Raw genomic sequence first — 26,504 nt, 5'->3', positions numbered from 1 at the left:
TTTATAGTGATGTTGAAACGCGACGTTGTAGTCCTTCCCCCACACGTCTATATGGCGCTTTTCTCGAGCCACTATTTTTGGTTCATGGCCAGTCACGTGTATCACTGATGCAGTTCTTCAAGCAAAGTTATTCACCGCCTACACCACAAAGTATTTCCTCAGACTCTTACCTAACACGGCAGTCTCTGTTACCCTGTAGCCAATAAGCTCAGCAGACTTAGGCGTTTCTCACAAGTTTATTAACCTTTTTTCGCGCTTTTTTTACGAACAGTTAGAAACTTCGCCTGATATTCGGAAATGCAGGATCCAGGCGACGTATTTTGAAAAAAAATTATTCAAGTTCATTCTTTAGCCTCCCGCAGCTGATCACATACACTCCTCTCTAGTTATCAGCCGTAAGATTACAGTTGGCAGCTACAAATGGCACTGCGGGAAAATAATTGTTCATCGAAATATTCACCCCATATTATGTCCGAGATTACTACCTGCGCCACTTTTGTTTTTATTTTGTTTTTTTATGATGCAAAAGCAGTGCTTCCTTCACACAATCCCTACTAACTGTGACGCCGTTCTTACGCGCACAAAATTTTCTCATTGCTGATCTGTGCGCTTCGAACATACAAAACAAATATATCATATTATCTTGTAACTTCAAGGCTCCTGCAATTCGAAACATTGATTGATGTGTAACACTGCAGTCATTTCAGCAATTGTATTGCGTTAAAGCTAGGTGCTGCTTCTGCAGACCCTGACACCTCAGGTCAGTTAACATCCGTAACCCACCTTGCTTTGCGAAGTTCACACGTAAAACTGTGTTTTGACAGCTGCTGCGTACCCGGACCGTACTTTATTCCTACGCATAAAAAACAGAGCAATAGGTGTGGAAGTCCTTTCACACAGCTGTGACGTTATTTGGAGTTCGCACCTTTCTTTCCCGCAGATGCCTGTGCAACTGGGGATGCTGGGCCTCTTTGCAAACACGGGTGCAGCTTCGACAACTCGTCGTCGGCTCAATACACGTGCAAGTGCGCAGAGGGTGAGGAGTTGAACAGTGACGGACGGACGTGCCGAGGTCAGTAGGAGGAAAAAATCGTGTTCTTGAAATACAATTCCTGTATTTTTTTTATTCTTTCGCCCGTAATTATCAAAGCATACTTTGATACTGCAAGAATTCATGAATTGCCAGAATTGGCTGCTCTCCGCACACAGCAATGAATTTTGAACGACTGAAGCAAGGCGAAAAGTTAGGCATGTTGATAGTGGTGTTTGCATGCCTTACTCATACGGGTCTCGTTTTTCTGTGCTGCTACACCCATCATGAATTGTTTGAAAGAATTGTTTGAAAGAATTGTTTTTATGAGAAGGTACGTGAACTCGTTTTTCCGTGAGAAAAATCTTCTACAGTAGTTCAAAGAAGTTGTGGGGTTCTAATAGGGTATAAATACGTTCTCGCCGCTTAACCGCGGTTCACGCAGTTGAAAACCGTAGACCCCATCCTGTGATCGCGTGCGCTACTTAGCGTATGCCGACCACGGCGGGCCTTGCTCTGCATGTGGGAGAATAAAGCAACGACATATTCTGGCTGGCACAAGCAAGGCACTTACTGCTGCGACACAGTAACACCAGCTGGTAACAAATTAAAGCAAGGAATCAAGGTCGCCCAACTCTGAAGCACGGTTACGAGCAAACGTTCGCCCACGCAAGGGAAAAAGAGAAACTCCGAGGCCGGACGAGGCGAGCTGGCAGGAGATCGTTCCCACCGCGGGGCTTCGCCCGCTGGCGGAGAGCAGAGCGCCGCACCGAAACATCCGCGCGCGACGACTTCCCGAGCCGAAAAGAGGAGAGCTGTCTCCGCTCAAAACTCGTCCCCTCTTCTTTGTTCTTTGTGTACTACTGCAGATTGTGCAAAAGTTAAAAATTGACTCCTATTTTAGCATAAACACGTTATTTTTGACGACTTCTGATTGCCTGAGGCTGCTTTCTGATACAGAAGCGTCATTCCCACTACAATATTTTGTACATTCTATTACACCCCTGCCCACCTCCCCCCAAAAAAAATCGTACCGTGGAGGTCTCTCTTTCTTTTACGTGAGATTCATGGACGTCCTTTTTTATCTGTCTACATTCCAGTTAAGGTGTCCTGCAACGAGAAAGAAGCAGCAGTCTGTCAGGCCAGGGATCGCACATGCGTTTACAAGGACGGCGAAGCTCTCTGCCAATGTCCGCTCGGCTCTGTTGAGCGCGGCGGTGTCTGCTCAAGTAAGGGCACTTTCACCAGATTCGCCAGTTTGCTAGAAGACCACTTCAGCTACTGTGCAGTGTTTCTCAAAAGCGTCGGCCCACAGCGTTCGCTACCGACCCGTGCATCAAGGCACTTACGGCATCCCTGCTGGTCCAAATCCGTGCAGACTTCTGGTCCCGACCACTGCAGAGCTCTATAGAGTTTAAAGGACGCTCTAACGATTGGGCTTCACCGTATGGGAGGAAATTTTATGTGCCAGACACTGATGATAAAAGCTGTACAATGTATAGTGCCTGTGAAAGCCCGTGCCTTCATTTAGCCTGTTGGGCTTTGTTGCAAATGCGCATTTGTTCTGTGGTTCATTGCTGTGAATCCTTATTAGATCCTTAACGACCTTCTTGTAAATTCGTTTCGGGCCGGTCTTTGACATAAAACTGGTCTGTTTCTTTAATACGCAATGTAGGGCCAGCCTCTCACTAACCAGAGCAAATGGGCCCAATGGAGCGCTGTAGTCTGCCTGTGTCTGCTGGGTGTTCGCGCGTTGCATAGGGCCTCCGGGACAGTATATTTTCAATTCTAACAATCGCTTAAGTTTTCGTTTTGTCTCAACTCTCCAGAGTCCTGCTCTCTAGGAAAGCAGCGCGAATGTCAGCCTTTGCTCAGCAAGTGCGTCATTGATTCCGAGCGCGAAGCATGTGTCTGCGAGCGACCGCTCAAGTGGGACCCCACTGAGAGGAAGTGCATCTTAGGTGAGCCTTGCTTATACTTCTCGACTTGACTTAAGTTTTGGGTCGTTTCCTTATTGATGCACAATGCATGAATAACTCGTTCTGTGCCATCCTAAGTTGCTAACAACCAAAAGAGTTTCTATGCTGTGATTGCGTCTCAACTATTTGGCGTCAGTTCACTACAATATGGTAAAAACTCATTAGACTAACAAAGAAGTTTACTCATAAATTATATTCGCAATCTTTCAAAATATTCTGCTGAGAATGCAAGCTAAGTTAATACACGTTTCGATTTCGGTGTATGCGCACCTCGGCACAAAAAATTCCAGAACCACAAGTTCTGCTACAACTTTTAGGAGAAGGACCTAGACTTCTTCAATAAAGTTTTAAATATAGATTATAACTTGAGATAAGTTTTGCGATAGGCGCTGTTTTTAGCCGATTGCATTAAAACAATCTTTTAATGATTTGGCTAATTCAGGACTTTGGCCTTTATTTCATTCCTAAGCACTATTGTATCAAACCACAGCTGCAACAATTGCCTCGTTATTTGAAATTAATCGTTTCTTTAGAAATTTATTGTGTCAATTAACTCCATTTATTCCTGAGCCGGAGCATTTCGCTATGCAGCAGCCTGCCTAAATCAAATATTGACAATAATACGCTGTCAAATTAGTGCGGTTATTTTTATTTTATGTTATTAATTTCTTTGCATCCACCCGCGAACTTGAATGGGATTCATAGCGCATCTGATTCGCGGTTTTTTAAATTCATGCGAGGTAACACGAAACTGCTTTATAGAGGAATTCTAACTGGTTCATAAAAAGCAGAATTCGCATTCAAATGATTAAAAATTTAGGCATGTTAGTTAATGCACTAGCTAGAGCCTGTCTCTGCAGTAACTTGAAAGAAATTTGTTTCTCTCCAAAGAATAAAGAAACTCACATGAAAAAATAAAACAGAGAACTTCACGCGACTTTTTCTTTCGGACTTACATACGGACTCCCACTCGCTAAACATGTTTTTGTTGATTAATGTTAGTGATGCACTGACTGCCTGCACCAATCTTCTGAATTTTGTTCCTATTTAGATAAGCAGTTCATTTACATCACGTCTTTCAAGCAGTACCAAAATGCAAGCGGTACTGATATTTATTCAAAACTCAACTGCAGTAAAACGGAAGAGCTGATTTATCACGCCGTAAGTATTTCACCAGACAAGTTTTCTTCTGCTTCTTGCGCTCTTAGACAATATCCTAAATACCTGTAAAGAAAGTAAACGGCCACCGAACATGAACTAGAACGTGAGCACGTTATAGCCTAATAAGTGGCCCGGATGACCTTGATGATTTCTGGCTTGAGCGATGCCTTCATATAAGGGCTTTTGCCCTATGTGTCTTCGTAGGCGTTTATGACATGGCCGTTTTATGACATGTGATCTTAGCGAAGTTAGCCCATGAAAGTACGATTTGGTTAGTTGGCTCTGTTTTCCTGTGGTCATGGTTTGCCATCTTTCTGGATGTCTGCGGAAGTCACCAACTAAAATATAAAAGGCGACTTATGTAGCGTTCTAAAGGAGAACGTAATCGAAATGCCACAGATGTCCTTTTTCGCCTGTTATAAGGTGTCTCATAAACACAAAAGTGATTCAGTTTGAGGGATACATTATGAGGGGTCAGGGAACACGTAGCGAACGGTAAAAATGTTTACTCTCTGCGGCGAAGTACTACATGCTCGAAATTTATGGTATTCAATACTAATCGCAGATGGAAAACCTTTACGGAGCGCAGCTGATCGCCGCCAAACTCCTAACGTGCAGGTAAGTGCTACGTTTAATGATTGTAGCTTAAGCGTACTGATATGTCTGATGATTATTTTCTGTTTCGACGTACGCAGAGAGGAGTACGAAGTGGAACTCTCGTTCTCTGAGGAACAACTTCCAGAGCGGCTGAACAGGATACACTTGTGCGAGAACGGCGATAAAACGAAAGGATGCTTCTTTGCGCCTGCTTTATATGTCACCAATGGCAGTGCCACTGGTAAGAAATTAGGATACCGATTAATTCATTGATCTGACGGTTTGTATTTGCATTTTTCGCTAAGTTTGTTACCAGTGGAATTTCAATGCGATGAAACCTGTATGACGGTTTATGGTTTATGGATTATGGTTCACGGGGTTGATGGATTTATGGCGAATGTCACGGCTAAAAGCTTGAGTGCTGTTGGCGTAGACATTCTTGCCCAAAAGTGGTGAGCTTACAGCTACATTGATGTTAGACATGTCATCCAAATAGCCACAATAGAGAAATATAAAGCAAAGTCATCTAAGGACAGTAAACAGAGGTGAGTGTTTGTAAAAAAATTAGAAACGACACGAGCCCGCAGTACCGGAGTAGCGTGCCTTGTACCGAAACAATTATTGTATCGCAATGCGCACGTAGGAAACGCGGTTTCTCCGTATTTCTGAATAAAATGCCCAAAATTCATTGCAAGAATGAAGGCATGATACCCTCCTTAAATATCTCAGCGTCGTATAAAAACAATTGAGGACCTTTTAAAATAGCCAATGGGTCTCACTTTGCAAAATTTAGGCAGTATTTCACACGCGCCGAATGCCCCAGTCAGCTAAAGTGAAACTAATAAAGTTAGGAGCACTGTCTTCATAGAAAAGAAACATAGCACTGCTTAGTAATGTATGTTAGAGGTTTGAATCCGCTCGAAAAATAGATGGCGAGGACTGTTCTCCGGTACACACGTACCAGCGGCGATCTCCAGTATGTCAGTATACTAACTAGATTCGGTTGTACTGAAATAGATGACCAGCCTGGGAAGAAATATTGCACGCTAAAATAATGCCAGTGCTGCGGATATTTATTTATTTATTTTATTTATATATAAAAGACCCCGCAGTGCCAAGGTATTACAGTGTGTGTGTGTGTGGGAGGGGGGGGTTGGGGGGGGGGGGGGGTTACACTAAGAAATACATAAACCTACACAAATTATGCCACCTCTGCTCTTAGGCAGAGTAAAAAGTAAAAACACCAGAAAAAGTCAAGACATGTAAAGCGCTAGACACGCACATGCACTTACAACATATAAAAGAAAGCATCATTTGATGCAGCACCCACGACATCACTCAGCAGCCTATTCCATTCCCTAATGGTTTTAGGAAAGAAAAATATCCTAAACAATTTAGTTTTAATATTAGGAAGTCTATAATATTAGAAATGAAATGACGTTACATGAAAACACTTTTACCTAATCTTACGGCCAGAAAATTCAGGGCTTGCTGTAGTATGTACGACTCACTCTAATATATGACGCGGTGATTAACCCAGCGACCTTAACATAATCTGACTCAAGACAGTTGTGAAAATTTCATACGGTCAAAGTGTAGTTGAATGAATGAATGAATGAATGAACAACTTTATTTTTAACGAGGATTCTCGCGGCGTAGGTGGGTCCCACAGTCCAGGGCCCCAGTGGCCTTTGCAGTCTTGCGAGCCCTGTCGATCAGCTTGAGCTGTTTCTTGGGCTTTGAGCTGGTTAGCACAGCCTCCAACTGCTCCGGTGTTGGTGTGTTGTTTATTGGCGCTGCCTGCGCTTTCTGACAGGCCCATATAACGTGATAAAGCGTTGAGTGTTCCCCGCCGAGCGGGCATTTGCTGTCATATGTTGAAGGATAGATTTTGCTTAGTAAACTGAGATTGGGGTATGCATTAGTCTGCAGTTGTCTCCAGGCAACCAACTTCTCTCTACTAAGGTTTTTGTGTGGAGGAGGGTAGGTCCTCCTGAGGGCTCGTTGGTGTTCCCAGATGGCTCCATACCGTCTAGTGAGTGCGTTCAGTTCCCCTTCTGTGTGCGCCTCCCGGTGGGCGTATGACCGGGCATTGGCGTCCGCAAGTATAGTTGAATGCAGACCTCACGAGGGTAGTGGTCGTGATAATATTCGCCTAGGCGTTAGCAAAACACACGCGGCACCCTTATATGTTATGTACGCAGTAGCGCAGGTTACGTGTAAAGTAAGTGTCAAAATCTTTATATCACCTTTCAGACATGGTGACGTTTCTCTCGTGACCGTTGAAAGCGGTATTGTGCATCGCGAAAAATCTCATTAGCTTTGTTTTTCTTTCTCATTCTCGCCTACGGCATCTGGCACCATTCCATCAGTTGTAACTGGTGAGCCTTCAGAATAAGTACACAATCGGACTTGTTTCTACGACCTCAAATGGCACAGCCATTTGCAGAATGTCTGTATCATCAATATGAGTTAAAATTCTGCACAGACACTTAAGACTGCTTACGTGTGAGAAGGCCAAAGGCCTGAGTCATGCTACGTTGAAGAATGACTGAGTCATGATTATGACTACGAGGCATGACTATGCATACTTTGTACAAGCTCTACAACCTTTCGTTACTTTGCTTGCAAAGCTCTGAGTCATGCTGCACTGCAGGAGGACGCAGTCATGGCTTTTGTACGTTACGTTAGGTCATAAATGACTACACATGTTCACTTACATGTGTTGTGACCTTGCACATCGGCGTTATGACATCAACCGAATTTCGTGTCATGGACGGCGACGGACGACTGCTTTTGTGCTAGTGGGACATATAATGCCGTCGCATTAGAGGATCGGGACCTTCAGATGAGCACCTGTGGTAACCCCGACATGACAAGAAAGTAATTAGAGTAATTCGATAGCAATTAGATTTGATAAGAACTGCTTAATGCGGGTAGCCGTGATGCTGTGTAATTGTTATTACGGTTGTTCGTCGACCTTTAAAGCTAACACTAATCAAAACTTCTCGATACACCAAAAGTACGCTGTCAGCCTATCATTTCCTACGGAATCGTAAAGATCGATTTTACGAAACAAGGCTTCTTCCGAAAACCATCCTGCTTATCGAAAGTAAAAAAAAATGTCTTGTTATGTAGCCGTCTAACTGATGGCAATTTTCCTTAACCTGCAGCATATTAGAGGCAAGGGCAAAAAATTATGCTTGTTTAGAAATGTGCATTTGTTTCACTTACGTTAAATCGTGCAACACCTAACGCATATTGAACCCGCGATCTTAAATCATACGCTCGCTTACAGTCAGGTTTCTTCTGGCGCTAGCGCTTCTAACTTTTTTTTAATTTAATTTCCGTTCTGTGCGTAGTTCCTAGAAAAAAAGACAGTTCTTGCCTGGACTTGGGTGTTGGCAAGAATTTATTCGTCCTCATTATTTGTGAAGAAAGAAAAATCTGAAAAGAAAATCAGAAGAAAAACGTGAGGTAAATGTCGCGTTGCTGACTGTAGCTAAATCAAAATTTTATCTGCGTTTGCATCGCCTGCGCGCAAGGGGCCTGATACAAAAGTACCACTCCATCCGGTGATATAGCGCCAATTAGAGGACACAGGGATGAGGTCCAAGGGCGTGCGCTTTCGTTCAAGCGACGTCTATGCTAAATAATCCATGAGCAGCCTGTGTTCCAACAGTTTATTCAGCGCTGATGGGCACAGCAATTCCTTCTCATTTCTTTTTTTTTCACCTCCAAGACGATGACAAATCAACAAGCACTGCAGTGCTTGTTACAGGAGGAAGTAAGACAGGATAAAGTAAGAAGAACCGAGGCACACGGCACTGATGAGCGTCGCTCCTTTCTTAATCCTGTCTTGTAGGCACTAGTTTCTTCAATCATGGATCCGCACCGACTAGCCCGACTCGCGATTCTTGTTAGCAGGTATATTTTGGTGGTTTTTATGCTTTAGCTTTGTTGCAGAATTTTAATGCGACAGCACAAGACCACATCATGCGATTTCGAGTCCTGCGCTAGTCACAAAAGTCGCTCATTGGTAGAGAGGGCGATGACCTAGTCACGGGATCATGTGACGTCATCACACGTTCCCATCATGGCAAGTTGCAATTAAATCAATCACTTAAATTCAATTCAATCGCCACATGTTCATCGCAGCAGTGCGCATCAGATGATTTTGCGTCGTTTTAATCCCAAAAGTCGCTTATGTCACATGGTCACGTTAACATAGCGCGAAAATTAAGTTAAAAACAGGGGAGGAGCGCGCAACGTGGACAGGACTAGGCAAGCAGGTCAGAAAATGTTATCGGCAGACTGTCTCAATGCACGATGATATGTGTGCAAAGAAGGTACGAAGGCAGTGACAACAATGTGTATGTGTTTGAAGAACTGAAACAGATAAAAAATTATGCAGCAGCAACGTTCCTTCTTACGCTGTCGCATTTCACTCTTAAGGTGACTTAACCGTCCCCGTATGTATTGCTGTCATGCAAGCAGTTTCAATGTACATTTTCTTTCCTTCTTGACTCTCAATACTGAATCATGTTCCGAATAGATCCGAAGCCTGTGGACCTCTGCGACATCTACCTGAGCAACACTGACGCTGTTTCGAAGGGCAGCCACAAGTGCATCAGCGAAGGAGCTGGCAGATACACGCTGCAATGTGCCCGCGGAAGCAGCAGAGTCGCTGTTCAGCAAGGATTTCTGAAGATGGAGCAGTGCGAAGGTAGGTGCGATGGAAAAAATAAAGAGCCAGATAAGGGCTCCAAACCAACCTTAAAACCTTTCATCTTATACATGCTATATACGCATGCCGTCACTCGAGAAGTCATGCCTTGTTTGTGAAGCAGTTGATATAACAGTTTCTGGCTGTACGCTGTTTAGCATCAGTTCGGCACAGCGCAATTTGAGTCACAGTTGAGTAAACAATTCCAGAGACCATCCAGGTCAACTTTGAGGCTGTAATATTCCTAATTTTTCACTCTGTTTGCTATTGGCTTGACGTCGCTTGTATTTACAGTCACAGGGCACATTAGGGCAGCGTACCCAATGTCTGACCTCTAACACAAAGCAGAAAATCGGAAAAGGGATGCTGGCCCATGTGCTTTTTTTTTTCGTTTCACGAAAGATGTTTCTGCTTTTAAATGCAGTTCTGCAGAATAGCATATACTTCAGTTTTCCAGGTTGTATGTGCGTCTGTGCTCTGCGCTTCGTTTTTCTGTTTGCAGAAAGCTGTCGGCCAAATCCATGCCGTGAGGACTGCATATGCGAACCTGACGCAATCACTGGACACAAGTGCTCGTAAGTAAAAGGAGGTTGTATAACCACATTTACGACTTTAATTAGTTCCACGAGAATTCTTTAGTGGGAAGATACAGAACACTGACCGTCTCCAAGCGGTTAAACGTTTTTCTACCGCTCGTTTTTCTACCGTAATAAATTAACTGCACAACCGAATTGGCCCAGTTTATACCGGTCACCAAATCGCATAAGCAAGCCGCACTGATGTACTATTAGTTCCGCGTTATCCTATTTCAGAAACTCGCAGTTTGGGCACGCTACCGTGTTCTCTTAAAAATTGGAGAGGACACTTATGCTACGCCTTAAGGGTATGACGCGATAGCGTGGTGGGTTGGGCTCTCCATTCTGAGCAGTATGACACCTTTGAACGCATTTTTCATTTTGTTCAATTGTTTCACTTGATTAATTGATCAATTACACACTCTAAATTTTCTCAATTAGCATCATCAAGCATTGCCTCTTCATTCTGAACATTTTGACACCTTAGAACTCCCCTTTTTTCATTTCTTGTTGATTTTTAATTTCTTTATTTAATAAGATAATTACAATGGTCTCATTAGTTCGTGATCGCCTATCACGCACCAACCAATCATCAATCACTACAACCACAAATTACCATGATACGATTTTTTTTTACGTAGCCCCCGATTATTTCTGACACGCCGTACCGACCAATACTACTTCAACGGCTTTTCGACCGAACGAGCTGTATATAAGCAATCGCGTAAAGCCCGGGATACATGCGACGTTTTTTCCGACGATGTTCGCGCGGCAGAAAACGTCGCGGCGGCGCGACGCCCGGCCGGAGATACATGGAGCGAAAAAGCGGCAGCCCGCCGCCGCGTATCTCTCAGCGCGAAAGCAATATGATCAACAAGTGGCAAATACCATTGAGCGGGGAGCTCTTTGAAAGCAGCGACGATGACTCCTTATTCAGAATAACGAAATTGTCCATTTAGACACCACTGTACTGATTGCAGCACGCGTGCATAGATATCTACAAGGTTTTGCGCGCTCGAATGCATGCGGTCGCGTACCTTTCGATGCCCGCTCAGCCGTGGCTACCATCGGCTGCGGTTTTCTTCGGCACCTTCGCTTGAGGGAGGAAAAGCGGGCATTTCGATCCAGATTCGGTCCTGTTCTCCAAAAAAAAGTGACATTTCATGTCTCGTGAAGCGTTTATTTTCACGATAACAATATCTTCGTGCAATAAACACAGCAGAGCTCGTCGGCCACGGCGGCCATGTTGGCGGCGGCGGAGGCGGCCAATCCGGAAGAGCGGGCTTTCTGCGCTGCTATTGGCTTGCTCCGGCTGCCGCTTCCGGTCTCTCCGGACGCCGCGCGTCAATATCTGGCGGGGCCAGATCGGCGGCGGCGGGCGTTTTTTTCGAGACCGGGCGTCAAATGCGCGCCGTCGGGCGAAAATCGCCCAAAAAACGCTCCATGTATCCCGGGCTTAAAAGCGGCATCAGAAACGGACGGCATGTAGGCTACAAAACAAAAAAGTAACGTTAGTACCTGCATGCACAGTTTATTCACTTGAACTTGGCAGTTACTTTAAACAGTGAAATGAATTTACAATTTATCAACCCATCAAGGATCCATACTTAAGGATTCCCTTTTAGGGCAAGTCTTTCAAACCAACGTCATAAGATAGATAAATGCTTATCACAAGCTTCAAGAGAATGCGAATACTTCGCTCTTCACGTTCTTCCTTCGAAGCGCTAAATATCGTTAACACTGTTGCATAGTGAGTCAAGTAGCATAAACATATTTGAGTAAAAGCGTTTTTTTTCGGGACGGATATATGACGTATTGCTGGCTGTTTCAACACGCACTCCGCAGTAGATCCAGTTTCAATTATCTCATTATGACAAATTAATCATTTTACTCGAAACAAAGCGCACATTAACATCTTTATTCAGAAAGAACTGCGCCCTGAGCATTTCATCGAAATATTCTGCACATAACTGGTCTCCCTGTATTTTAAAACACTAAAAGCAATTCATTAGACAACTGAGGTACTTAATTATAAAATAATGTATTATATTTCTCGCTGTTGTGTAAAAAAATTAATTTGAAGGTTTATGGTTTAGGTGGGTTTAACGTCCCAAAGCGACTCAGGCTATGAGCGACGCCGTAGTGAAGGGCTCCAGAAATTTCGACCACCTGGGGTTCTTTAACATGCACTGACATCGCACAGCGCACGGGCACAGTGCACGTTAAAGAACCCCAGGTGGTCGACATTTTCAGTCTTTCAAATAACAAGCTTTTAACTTTATTCGCAGATGCAGACCGGCCATGGAGGAGACTACATTGCAACCGCAGTATGACGAAGCATCGGGTAAGTATTCAAACCTCGCTTCATGCAGCCATTTCAGATTTGAAAATAGTTTGTCTGCAGTTACTGCATGTATGAGTACATTCCCCATTCTCATTCTAAAGTGAGCCGTTCAGCCTAACCTTAACCTAAGATTAAAAGGCGAGGCAAAAAATTTCATACTTATTCAAAAGCAAGTCTCGTGTACAAGCCGATTTCGCCGGTGTGTCAGCGCAGTGATTTTCATTTAATCTTTATTTGGCAATGCACAGAATGCGCTCAGTAAACAGCGCAGTATTACGGCAACACATTATTTTTCGCATTATTTTGCATCCACATTGCAGATCCATACGATTCTTCGGTAGAAATTATCAAGGTCTGATTCCAGGCGGGCAACATCAGTTTCATAAGCAGTATCACTGTTACTAAATGCTCAGCCATGTAAAATGGACATTAAAATATCGATGAAAGAAGAGCTTATCACACCACCATCCTGATGCCTAGAGAAAGTAATTTCAAACTATTAAGTCAACACAGGAGGCTCGCCATGCAAAGGCGATTTTTGCAAGTAGAAATGATATATGTATCAACACGTCCCTCCTGTTTTGATCTAATACTTTATTGTAGAAATATTGCACTTATTCATGTATTTCATTTCAGTATTTGCTCACAACCACTTCTCTGTATGATGAGTGTAGGTGATGGAGGTATGTTTGGTAAGTGTATAGTTGGCCTCAACACTTGCCTGCCATTTGCAGGTCCTGTGGCGGCAGCCAGGTCAGGTAGCGGCCGGGTTTGGGCCAGCGTGGCTATCGTGGTTGGCATCCTCATACCCGCCGTTGTAGTCATCGTCTTGCTGATAAAGCGCAAGCGGTGAGTACCTGCCGTCTTGAATTAAACGCCATTTAAGGAGCCGTATTTTGTAAATAATTTTATGCGGTTTATCATTTTGCTTCTTTACGATTGGCCAGAGCACCTTACATGTCTGAACAGATAACTAACATTGCTTGCTAGCTCTTAGTCTTGACTTCAAAGTCTGCCGTTGCCAATGAAGTAAGGGTAAAAAATGAACTGCATAAGCAATCGTTGCAAAACAAAGCACCAGGCTTGGCTTTGTGAAAAAAAAAATCGAAGATTGCTGGTCTTGCAACGCTCGTTTTTTTTCTCGCGCTCAATTGTTGCGACAAAACATTTTATAGGTACAGTGGCTACAAAATAGCTCTACCAAGAAACAGTTTGTTGGCATTAAAGCAACCCGCCGCGGTGGCTCTGTGGTTAGGGCGCTCGGCCACTAAGTCAAAGCACTCGGGTTCGAACCTGACCGCGGCGGCCGCGTTTCAATGAAGGCGAAACGCAAAAAGGCACCCGTGTGCTGTGCGTTGTCAGTGCACGTTAAAGATCCCCGGGTGGTCGAAATTATTCCGGAGCCCTCCACTATGGCTCCTCTTTCTTCCTTTCTTCTTTCATTCTCTCCTTTATCCCTTCCCTTACGGCGCGGTTCGGGTAATCAGCAACCTACAGGACAAAGGTTCTCGCGTTAATGTATTCCGTGATTCACCAACGCATCTGCTAGGCACCAGCTTTTGAAGGGAAAGCATTATGTGGCTATTATGTCCTGTCGGCAAAACGTGTCAGCAAAATGTGTCAGAAAAGCGCACCGACCTTTGGGTGAGTTGGTGCATTGCAATCATGTACACGCGCAAAAAACAAGGACAAAGGCGTGTTGTCCAAGTATTTTTTGTCTTTGTTTTTTTTTGAACTTGTACATGAGTGTCAGAAAAATATGGCGACACGAAAACGTCACCTCATATAAGTGAATGTGAAAAAGTTTAATGGTGTCGGGTAATACATCAGCGAGTGTGTAATATGCAGTGATAAGACTGACCAATTGTTATTAGTTAATCATTTACATTGCTTTATTGATTTAAACATTTTCGTTCGAAGCGTTGTCTTGTGTGAAAGTGTTAGTGGGAAAAATACTTAGTGCGGAAAAAATATGAGGTGGTTAGATTGACAGCAGAAAATTGTAATTTATTTAATTAAGTAATTAATGGAACCGAATGACTGGAATTGTCATGGTCATGGACAGCGTGTGAAAGATAACTAAAATAAAATAAATAATGCAAAAATGAAAATGAAAAAAATCAAAATAAAACAACCGAAAATAAAAATAAAGTAACACTAACAAATTTAAAACTTATCAAAAAAGAACAAATGAATAAAAATAAAAATGGAGGGAGAAACAGAGGAGAACGAAAGGCTTTCGCATTTTCGCTCGTAAGCAGACCTAAGTGCAGTCCTGTATTTCTTTGTCTACGGGGGGTTAAATATGTCGGCCACTGACTGGCCAGCCAAAGCCGCCGCATCCGAGATCAGTCTCAACAAATCACCCCTCTCAGCATAGCCAGAGGTGAAAACTGTGAATTCTTTTGCAGAAGGCCCTAGACATTGATCGTCCGCAACGGCACCATGTCGGGACTTAAGGGTAGCATTGCGGGAATATGCTCCTTCATAAAAGAGCTCACGCAGTTAAAAACATTTTTTTTCTTGAAAATTGCTCGATCTGTGGATGGAAGCGAGAAGACAGCTCGGCACGGAAGTGTCAACATGCTGACCACGGGGAGCTTCACCCGCTACTGTGAGCCGAACCCAGGAGCAAATTATGTGCACACGATAACAAAATCAATCACTTTCTATTAAATGTTGTGAAACAAATTTGCCCTAAACTTAAAACCATCTCACACAATAAATTTTTCATCACCAAGGATAATAAATGGAAGAGCATTCATCGTGGGTTTTGGGTTGAATTTGCGTCAGGTGAAATAAGGGCAGCCTAAGGACGTTTTTCATAGTTGACAGTTTAAACAGGCTGCACGTCTTGCCATCACGGCTGATCTAAAAAGGCAACTCTAATATAAATGAAGGTCGCAAGTGGCGGTGGTTAAGACGCTTTATTTGCTATAATTCTCACCTGATACCCATCGATGAAGTCGGTACGCTACTTTCCTCTTTTCAGATCTGCCTCATTTGCCCCGGATAAAAGATCAGGCAGCAAGGTGAGAAAATCGGGTTCATACGTAACAAATAATCTCTATTGCATGACAGTAATAGCAAAATAATTGTCTGTGTCAGCTGTCATTGTGTGATTAGGGCAGTTTTCTTGGAAATAACAGCAACAGAAGCGAGCCTTCACCACTTCAGCGGATTGAGTATAGCGTATCGGCTAGTTTGTGCCAGCAATCTCTGAGCAGCACTCAGCTTTTTTATCTCGGCTTTTTGTCACTCGCTGTCTTCGTACAACGCGGGGCTCCAAACTTTCTAATTTGAAGTGTACCTGAAGCTTTTGTTGCGTTCATGAATCTTACAGCTTCAAGAATAAAGTCACAGTTGTATAGTGTTGCGAAATTGATACCATAAAAACTTTAACCTAAGAGATGGTAAAGTATTTTCACCTTATAGCAGGTGTGAGATCATCACTGAGAAAATAATAACGGAAAAAGTAATTTCTTCTAGCAGACGAAAATGAAAACTGGACGGTCATGATATTTCTGAATATTAAGAACCTCCACACATTCATGATTACCGCCGTTAAATCATCAGTAATAATCGAAGTTTGTGGACTTTCACTGTTGCACAAAAGTTGAACTCAACTACACGTTACCTTTTCTCTGGCCCTTACTCAACTATGTCTTCCTTCTTTTAGGATTTTCAGCGCATTCCGAACGAGGAGTGCTGATTGCCGCCAAAACTGAGACATCGGCAGCAGTTCGCCGTGGCTGTCCACAATTTTATTTAAGAAACCAAAGCTGAACGACGTGGCTTTCGCTAGCGCGAAAAAAAAAGTACTAAAAGAAAACAGCCAAGCAACACGCGAGTTGTTTCTGGAATAAAAGATTTTATCGTATATTGGTTTTTTGTCTTTTTAAGGAGATATTTCTGCCAAAAAGAGAAATCAGAGGATAAGTTTGGGGATTTCCTGATGCTCTTTTTTCCTCTTTTTTTCTTTCAAACAAAATGGTAGTTATTGTGGCAAATATATTGACACTTAGGCAGCTACCTGCACCTCTTCTTTTTTCGTGCTAGAACAGAACGTGCCTTAAAGTATGTAAAACACCTAATCTTTCTGAACACATTTCCAAAACCTTCCTATTGCACGGCATATTACTTGAATCCGTTCTCTAGTATTTAAACATGCTGGCCATTGTCCGTAGACGAAGGTTTGGGCTTTATAACAAGTTCTTTTCTACATAAAAGCCTGTAGTGGTATGGCGGATGTACCTTTTAACAGTCCATAGAAGGCACTAGCAACAGATGCGTCCAAGGCCTGGATGTGTCCTTCTAGGGTTCTATAGTAGACTCGTCGTTGATCACTTCTGAGAGTTTTTTTTTTTACTAAAATACTCTCACAATCACCAACTTAAAGCGCGTTATTCACCTCCCCAGCATCCCGCGTGAGCGGAGTGCATGAGAGGAAAGCCGCGAAGAGGGAAACCTCGTCCACGTGGGCCACGTGACGTCACGTTGAGGAGCCGGGAATACTTCTTGTCACCCGAGCAGCAGCTTGGCGTTTAAACACACATATAGTTGACCGCCAGGTCACTTAATTTAAACTGTGTATCCAGGAAGAAAGAAGAGTTTCGAGGAAGCAATTAATATTTCCCGGCGTCTGCTGAACGTGCTTTGACTGAAGCAGGAGCCTTGCGCTTGTTCTCCAGCAACAATAGTTCCGTCAAAATCTATCCTGTGGCCAGCTAGTAACAAATTTCTGTCATATGTTAGGTATTTCTGATGACCACTTTTACTCAAAACGCTTAAGCTCCAGCTGGATTCTAGAAGCCGGCGGTGTTGGAGTACATACGTCTTTAGGAATTGTAAACTGGTCGTGTGTCTGCGTTCCTGGAGGAATTCAATGTTTTACACAAGCTTTAAATTTTACGAAGGTTCTTTCTGTTAGCACAAAGTACCGAGACTTTAACCCTGTATTTGGAGACATGATAGCCGCAGCCGCTCATGTGTCGCAAAACCGAACATTACCCAGCGCCTGTAGGACCATGCAGGCGTGTTGACGAACAACAACGCAGGAGAACATCAGCATCTGTTATAGTCATGGAGACGAGTTCGTCTGTTTACAATCTATAAATCGCAACCACTCAAAGCTGGGCGTTGCGGGCAAACTAAGAATGCCTGACTAAGCGTGCGCCGCATACCGCCGTGCTATTCTGCAGGATCAGTGCACGAGCAGCCCTCAAATATGCCACGACCTGAGGCACGAGTGCATCTGGTCGGAAGGGTACCCGCTGCGCGACAAGCCGTGCAAGCAGAAGTCGCTTCTTCATGGCCTCTGCGACCAGTACCGGCTAGCTGCCCGGCCAGCTATGACTGCCTCAGCAGCATTTGCTCTTGCCTGCCCAACTACTACGAGCGGAACTTGGAGGGTATACCACGGCTCTTCCCCGAGGCAAGTTGCCTGTCGTTGTGGCCTCTCGCCAAGCTGACAAGCAGATCAATAGCGCTAGGATGGTAATGCAGAGAAGTTGAGGCAGCTACACCCTACACGCACGACGCTGAGACACTAAGGACACACAAAAGTTGGATTGTAACGATTGGGTACCGCATTTTAATCACAAAGAGACCACTATCACCACAATTAGAGCTGCTATAAGTTAGAAAAACCGAAACTGTTCGTTTAAGGCACCCAAGACACGGCTACCTAGAATGCTTCCATACACTTCAATGCCAAGTTGTTCTGCTTTGAGGCAGGCACACAGCTGGCTGCAGCCGGTCGCAGGAAGAATCGCGTAGTACCTACACTGGCTGCTTACCATGCTCAGGCGAGTCGCAGTACTTACTCGCGTGAGCACAGGGACAGGCCGAAATACGAAAAATCGCGCAGATTGGTGTACATTCATACTATCTGTTGCAGGACGAAGAAGGCAAGACGAAAAAAAAGTGGACGAGCCTAGCGCGGTCCAGACTACTTTCGTCTCGTCTTGTGTCCTTCGCGCCGTTACAGCTTGCCACAGTAGATAATGACGCGACTTCCAAGCCGCTGACATGTCATGGTATTGAACAACGCGATCACCAAGGCGTTGGCCAAATCACAAATCTCTTTTGTCCGTACAATGCGAGCCAAAATTTGGCGAAATTGGGATAGCTGCGGCACATAGTCCCTGTGTCGAAAGATTAGTGCGCGATTTTCCTAACTACCGCCAATTTCTCTTTCCATGTAGTCTAAAGAAGTAATTTATGAATACTGCGATCTTGTACACAAGATCATAGCAGGTGGGAACAGTGACGCCAAGGCAGATTTTTGGATGCAGATTGTTGAGGTTAAGCTACTCCTCCATTCGCTTCCACAAACATCACATTTTTACTTCGGTAATACCGTCATGAGCTTGAATCAAGTGGAGGGAAAAAAAGTGTTCAGTTCTAAACCCAATTTTCTGAGCACTAAATGTATTTTGTGACGTCGAGAAAACATCAATATAGTCTGTAAGAGCTGTGAAATCGATCTTTACTTAAAAAAAACTTTAATTATCTTGTCCTTCGCGTCTCCCAAGCGTTAGAAGGCTATAAAGTGAAGTCTGACGTATAATTTTTTTAAAGCCTCTAAAATGCAGCAATTGAATCGCGTCTATACTCAAGCCCAAAACGACTTCACAGAATTTACTCAGAAGACTAATAGGCACAATGCGCACGCTGGCACATAGAGGCGGACCTATGTAAGATGGTATGGGCGTGCGAAAACAATACAGAAATAAAAAAGATGAAAGAACCGACGATTCAGCGTTGGCAATAAATGCTGTTCAGCTCAGATCCGAACGTTCGCAAGGAGCTGACTGAGAAAGCTAGAGCGGCTTCAAGAACAAATGGACTCCCGGAAGAGGGAAGCCGATCACCTATTTTAGTTCAAAATAAAATGTTTTCACCATCATGATTTCTTTTTCTCCATTTTCGACATGCTACTTGTGGTTATCGCTGATTGCAGTAGCAAACGGGAGCAAAACAACGCGCCAACGCCATCCGGCTCTTCAGGCGTGCTGTGCTGACCATTGCCAAGCCTGGGATAAAAGCTCCAACCGCTCAGCTACACCCGAGCTGCTGCACACCCCCTCCCCCCCCCCCCCCTACACACACATACGCATAAAAAATAAACTACCTTAAATCAGTCACACTTCAGACAATAGACTTACCGCTTCGTATCAAAGGAAGACATAATATAGAAACAACAGTTTGGTTTTCAAACAAAAAAAAATCAGTGGATACTGCTTTGCTGGACATTAAAGAAACAATAGTACTTTATATGCAAAATAAGCCTTACACGGTAACATATTTTTAGATATTAGAAAAGCATTTGATTCAATTAAACATAATATAGAATAAACTTCATACATAGCTACGACATTCACGCAATCGCGCTTGACTTCAAAGTTATTTGCAAAACAGGCATCAGTTTGTAAACAAACATCTTCACATCAACTTCGGAGCTAATAGAATATGGCGAGCCGCAGGAATCAACCTTGGGTCCCCTTATATTTATTTTGTACACAATGACATTGCATTTGTATCACGGACACCTGACATTATTTTATAGGCTCACAACGACAATATCTTCTTTCAAGGCTCCGACATCATGAGCATATTAATTGATGCAAAGACATAGCTTGGCCAAATATCTAACTGGTTATCTCAAACTCTGTTAGTTCTTAACGGGGATGAAACAAACTATGCAATATTTCGAGCCAAAAACAAGGCAGTACACTCTGGTCCAAAGTTCGAATTTAAAGAAAAAAGGTTAGCACAAGTGGACAAGCACAAATTTCCCCTAGGCGTGCCTTTTCATAAGAGCCTCAATTGGACGCAGCATACTGGCAGCTTCTGCACACACATATCGAAATCTTTGGGTGTCATATTGCCCACGTGTTTCAAGCGACAGTTGTACTACACAATGATTCAATCACTGCTACATTACTGAATATTAGTCTGGGGCACAACTTCGAAGGGTAATACTGAACGGCTTCATATCATTCAAAAGAAAGCAATTCAATTTATCGAGGAGTTATCTGTACATAAGCATACAGAAGGCTTTTCTGTAAATACAAAACACTCGCAAGCTGCCGCGTTGGCTCAGTGGTTATGGCACTCGGCTGCTGACCCGAAAGACGTGGGTTCGATCCCCGCCGCGGCGGTCGAATTTCTATGGAGGCAAAATTCTAGAGGCCCGTGTACTGTGCGATGTCAGTGCACGCTAAAGAACCCCAGGTGGTCGAAATTTCCGGAGCCCTTTCCTACGGTGTCCTTCATAGCCTCAATCGCTTTAGGACGTTAGACCCCCGTAAGTCGAATCAAATCAAACAAACTGCTCCCCTTTAAAACTAACATATTTCGGCAGCAGATAGCGCTTCCAATATGCAGCAAAGTAAAATTACATTAACGTGTATTTCCCCGTACATAAAACTTTCGAACAGTGTCTACGACCTCAGGGCAGTAATATATAATAAGAAACAGCTCAGACCATCTTACGGGATGCAGTCAAGGGGTTAACAAATACCCGCACTATTAAACATAATTCCAGAATTGGTTGAAATGTCCTCTAATGCGAAGTCAATAACCAGGTATAAAAGGCAAGTGAAACAATGCTAAATAAAACTTTATATCAGCCTATTTGTTACTTATGATGCATCGCTTTGTATTTCGAATATTTTGAAAACAATCGAGAGAGTACTCGACTACGCCCATTGCAGGAGAAAGGCCTCTCCCATGTCTCTCCAACTGAACTTCTCCTGTGCCAGCTGCGGTCACCCTATCCCCGCCAAATTCTTAAACTCACCCGCCCACCTAACTTCCTGCCACCCCCTACTGCGCTTCCCTTCCCTTGGAATCCAGTCTGTTACTCTTAAGGACCAGCTGTTATCTTGCCTTCGCACTGCATGCCCTGCCCAAGCCCATTTCTTCCTCTTGATTTCGACTAGGATGTCATTAACCCGCGTTTGTTCTCTCACCCACTCGGCCCGCTTCCGGTCTCTTAACGTTGCACCTATCATTTTCCTTTCCATGGCTCGCTGTGTTTTCCTTAACTTAAGCTGAACCCTTTTCGTTAGCCTCCATGTTTCTGCCCCGTAGGTGAGTACCGGTAAGATACAGCTGTTGTACACTATTCTCTTGAGGAAAAATGGTAAACTGCCATTCATGGTCTGAGAGAACCTGCCATATGCACTCCATCCCATTCTTAATTTTCTAGTTACTTCCCTCTCATGATCTGGATCAGCTGTCACTAGCTGCCCTAAGCAGACGTATTCCTTTGCCACTTCCAGCACCTCGCTACCTATTGTAAACTGTGGTTCCCTTCCAAAACTCTTGAACATGGTCTTGGTTTTCTGCATATTAATTTTATAACCACAGTACTGCACTGCCTGTAACTCATTGATCATGATTTGCAGTTCGTCTCCAGAGTAACTTAGCAAGCCAATGTCATCCGCGAATCGCGGAGAATGATCCGGCTGCCACATGTAGGCTGTCTGACTTGGACTGAGTCCTCTGCTCTTTTGTCTGTTATTACGATATAAACGCTGCATAATGAATTGGTCAAATCGAGCCTGAATGTACATTGTTTATGTGGTGTATGCATGTTGTAAAGATTATTTATTTATTTATTTATTTATTTATTTATTTATTTATTTATTTATTTATTTATTTATTTTACCTTCGGGGCAAAACATTCCATGGGGCAGTGGGTAATACATAATAACACTGAGAATGCAAACAACGGCAGAGAACAATGAATTACCAAAACATAGAAAACAGAATAAGTGATCAACACAATATATTATTCATTATGAGTCGTATGACGTGCGAGTCATATCACGTGCGAGGAATAAAACAATCCAAGAAGGTTTTAGTTTTGCATGTAGAAATGCCTAACTTATGTATGTGATCTTTGAGGCGTGAAATATATGAAGGGGGAAGAAGTAACTCGCAGCGAATGGACTCATGACGAAACATTTTGTGAAAAAGACACAGGCGTGCAATTTTGTGTCGTGATGCAAATGAAGTTAGGCCCAAGGTGGTCATCATAGCAGTTACGCTTGATATACGCTGAAAGTCAGACAGAATAAAGCGCGCGGATCTGTGTTGTACCATTTCCAGTAGGTAAATCAAACTCTTAACACCAGGGTCCCAGATTGATAAAGCATATTCTAATAATGAACGTACGAGTGTGGTGTAGAGTAGAAGTTTGATGTTAGTTGGGGCTGCATGAAAGTTACGTCTCAGATATCCGAACATGCGATTAGCTTTGTTAGTGATGTGCTCAATGTGCGCATACTAGCTAAGGTTAGACGTAATATGAATTCCGAGGTACTTATGCCTTTAACTGGTTCAAGTAACACACCATTAAGAGTATATATAAAAAAATCATTATTAACACCATAAATGCGCACAAATTTGCACTTTTCAGCATTCAACGTCATATTCATCATTTTAGAGGGGCATCCCCTAGCTGATGCCATAAACAACTACTTTGTGAATGCAGCAATACCTGAAAGAGGCCAGGTTGAAGACCACTGTACCTGTGATGAAACTAGTCAAACGAATTCTTTCGTACTCTTTGATGTCAGCCCGGGTGAAATCGACATGTTAATAAAAGGATTAAATGCCGAAGCTGCTAGTGTATGTGACGATATTAAGGTAGCTCCAATAAAAGAAGTCTCGTCAACTATTAGTCCAATACTTGCGTTCTTAATAAACTTCTCGTTTCTGACTGGAATCTTTCCCCAGAAATTGAAGGTGGCCAAAGTAATTCCTGTCCATAAAGGTGGCCCTATTAATGATACTTCAAATTATCGCCAATCTCTGTCCTGCCCACATTTTCGAAAATTTATGAAAAGTGTATTCATAACTGCCTTATAGGATACCTTAATAAATGTAACATACTCTTGCCATCTCAATATTGCTTTCAAAAAATAAAACAACAGAAAATGCACTTATAAATGTGAAAAATCAAATTATTGATAACCTTGACAGGCGGCTGTACACGTTGGGTATATTTCTCGATTTGCGAAAAGCATTTGATTCGGTCAATCATAATATCATGCATAGAAAATTGAGCAGATATGGAATTAGGGGTATTAGCTTCGATATCTTCCAGATTTTCTTGACACTGAGGCAACAGTACGTCTTTTTGAACAAAGTGAAGTCCCGAAAATTACTCACAAAAGCAGGTGTCCCACAAGGTTCAATACTGGGACCAGTTCTATTTGTATTATATATTAATGACATCACTGAGCTAAAACACACACCTAACATCACACTATTCGCTGATAACACAAGCATATTTTTTACAGGCGGAAACGTTCAGGAAATAAGAGAGGAGGTTAATGCCTATCTGGTGGAATTGTCGCGATGGCTGAAAAAAAAATAATTTACGGCTTAATGCACAAAAAAACTAAATACATAGAATTCAGGCCCATCAACAAAAATTTAACTGATATTCAGGTCATGTTCGAAGACTATTACTTGGAAAAAGTGCAGGCGCATAAGTTTTTTGGAGTACGGTTTCACGAACATTTGTCTTGAAGTTATCATGTCAATCATCTTATTTCGGAACTCGCGCGTTCCGTTGGATGCCTAACCAAATTATCTTATATCTTACCTTTATGGTTGAAAGGATCAATTTATTACACGTTATTTTATTCCAAATTGTTGTATGGCATGCTTGTGTGGGGTTCTACCACCAAAGGTAATTATGAGAGAATACTAATTCTGCAGAAGCGCGTACTTCGAATCCTAGAAAACTACAAAGGCCCAATAAAAATCCCAGCCACGCAACGTCTTTTTTCCAATTATAACATCCTTCCAGTTGTAAAAGTATACAATTTAAGGTTAATTCAACACATATACAAAAAACAGTTGTATACGGATTACATCCACCATACTTCCTCGAGATATAAAATTAAAAAGGCTAAAAGAAAGATTAAAAAATTTAGAAATAACTATGGCAAACAGGGCATGGACTACCAAGTAGCGAAACTACTTAACCTACACGAATCTGATATTGACTTCAGCCAGCCAATCAGAGCTTTTAAACGGACATATCAAGAATTCTTGTTCTCCTCAAATATATTTTTAGAGCCATGAACAAACTACAAGTATCACTAGAAACCTCTGTACATAGCTATCATGTTTATAAGATAAGGCTGAATTCTACCAGATGGTATTATTAGAAACTTTCAGTAACGTCTTTTCAGTTCTTGGCTTGGATTCTATCAAGTGTTAGTTTCGGTTATGTGTGGATTTATCTGTATCCTCTTTCCTTAACAAAATGTTCAAAGTGTATTCGTATTGTATTGCTGTATTGTATTGTTTAATTGGTTTGGTTTAGTTTATAGGGGTTTAACGTCCCAAAGCAACTCAGGCTATGAGAGACGCCGTAGTGAAGGGCTCCGGAAATTTCGACCACCTGGGGTTCTTTAGCATGCACTGACATCGCACAATACACGGGCCTCTAGAGTTTCGCCTCCATCGAAATTCGACCGCCGCGGCCGGGATCGAACCCGTGCCTTTCGGGCCGGCAGCCGAGCGCCATAACCACTCAGTTACCGCGGCGGCTGTGTATTGTTTAATTGCTGTACTCCTTGTGTTGTATTTGAAAGTGCGGAAATATGATTGTGCTATTGTAACCGCGTAAGTGTTTCATCTAAAGAAAATGTGATTGTGCTGCTGCAGGCTATAAACATGTGTATGGGAGCTAAGGCCTCGTCAAGCTTCCGAGCCTTTATCCTTACGCCACCCGCAGGAATTTACCGTATTTCTTCCTGCAAATTAAAGTTACTTACTAAAGTTCGTTACTTTGTAGGAATATTGAGGTAATGCAATCAACACTAGCAGTGGAGGATGTACTAAGGTTGTCAATTATTTTAGCTATACCGTCAGGATTAACGACTATAGGATACATTGGGGGAAGTTGTTATGAGCCAGTTGTGGAAAATACGTAGTTTCAGTACTTGAAAAAAGCTCAGAATTCATTACATTTGCACAGGCACTATCAGATATAGTGCTATCAAATATAGTGAATTCATTAGTATTATTCTAGACGTTTCAGAGAGGTTAATGAAAATCCAAAATTTTCTTGGCTTATTGAGCAACATACCCGATAGAGTGCTGCTATTGGGGTAATTTGTTATAGCGTTCTTTACCGCAGTATTGTGTCAGCTTCAGAGCGATAACGGGACCAATGATGTGCAGTGCGTGATTGCTTAGCTGATCGGAAGAAACGTTTCTTACGGTTAGACAAGCGTTTAAGATATGCGTTATACCATGGCGCATGCAGATGATAAGATATTACGCGAGTGGGTATGAAGCAGCTGGTAGGATCTAAAATTTTGTTCTTGAATAAGAGCCAGTTTGCGTTCTCTGGTCGCACATCGAATGCGTCAAGAAAAGTGGCCCGTAAAGAACCTAGTTCATTATTGACTTCGCACGAACGACGACAATGTGTCCAATGGTGCGATCTATTCGGAGACGATGCCTCATCAGGCGTGCACCAAACGCCTTTTACCTCGCCGGCCTTGGCAGTACCTTACAAGTTATCGGCGACCGTTGTTGTTGCAATGTACAGACTAATTCTGTCAAAATAAATAAATAAAATAAAGAAATATTTGCCAGCCAAAGCAGGCGCGACGGCTCTGCGCCTCGCCACAGCGCCGTGATGTGTGTTAGCAACTGCTACGCTACACTAATTGCTCTTCACTATGCCCGGCAGCACGAACCCACTGTGTGTTGCAGTTCGCAAAGCTATCGACGCAAATGTCGTGTACGCGGTGCCTTCGTCGAGTCACTGCCGTTGCAAGCCCTGCCTGAGCAAGTGTTCCACGCTGCGGGTGTCGTATAGTAATGGCAGTAAGGATTCCTTCGCGCTTTTAGAGCGTTAGCTCTTTATGCAAAGTTTTCCGGGAAGGACATAGTAGTATTTGTGGACGGAATGTGTCTGCGGCGAACACCAAAGACGGCCGCACACGTGCTTTCTCCTCCGACGCGCCCGTGCTGAAAGAAAACAGCTATAACAGAACTACGCGAAACGCAACAGCTAGGCTGCGAACGGAAATGAATGAGACAGCCA

At 43.1% G+C, this 26,504-nt stretch overlaps 1 protein-coding gene across 1 annotated transcript in view; it reads left to right on the top strand.

Moving 5' to 3' along the window:
- LOC144136255 (glycoprotein antigen BM86-like) overlaps window positions 1–16,292 on the top strand; it is a 31,335-nt gene extending 15,043 nt beyond the window's left edge. Inside the window, exons 7-18 of the mRNA XM_077668453.1 lie at window positions 941–1,072; window positions 2,131–2,259; window positions 2,860–2,991; window positions 4,061–4,170; window positions 4,736–4,788; window positions 4,866–5,008; window positions 9,323–9,493; window positions 9,996–10,068; window positions 12,357–12,412; window positions 13,147–13,261; window positions 15,405–15,444; window positions 16,092–16,292. Of these exons, the coding sequence (XP_077524579.1) occupies window positions 941–1,072; window positions 2,131–2,259; window positions 2,860–2,991; window positions 4,061–4,170; window positions 4,736–4,788; window positions 4,866–5,008; window positions 9,323–9,493; window positions 9,996–10,068; window positions 12,357–12,412; window positions 13,147–13,261; window positions 15,405–15,444; window positions 16,092–16,124 (1,187 nt within the window). The 3' untranslated portion in view covers window positions 16,125–16,292. The remainder of the gene's footprint in view (window positions 1–940; window positions 1,073–2,130; window positions 2,260–2,859; window positions 2,992–4,060; window positions 4,171–4,735; window positions 4,789–4,865; window positions 5,009–9,322; window positions 9,494–9,995; window positions 10,069–12,356; window positions 12,413–13,146; window positions 13,262–15,404; window positions 15,445–16,091) is intronic.
- The last annotated feature ends 10,212 nt before the right edge of the window (window positions 16,293–26,504 follow it).

Source organism: Amblyomma americanum, chromosome 6 (assembly GCF_052857255.1).
Source record: "Amblyomma americanum isolate KBUSLIRL-KWMA chromosome 6, ASM5285725v1, whole genome shotgun sequence".
Classification (NCBI taxonomy): Eukaryota; Metazoa; Arthropoda; class Arachnida; order Ixodida; family Ixodidae; genus Amblyomma; species Amblyomma americanum.
Note: the sequence above shows the minus strand (reverse complement) of the source record. Positions and strands in the feature narration are given on the sequence as shown.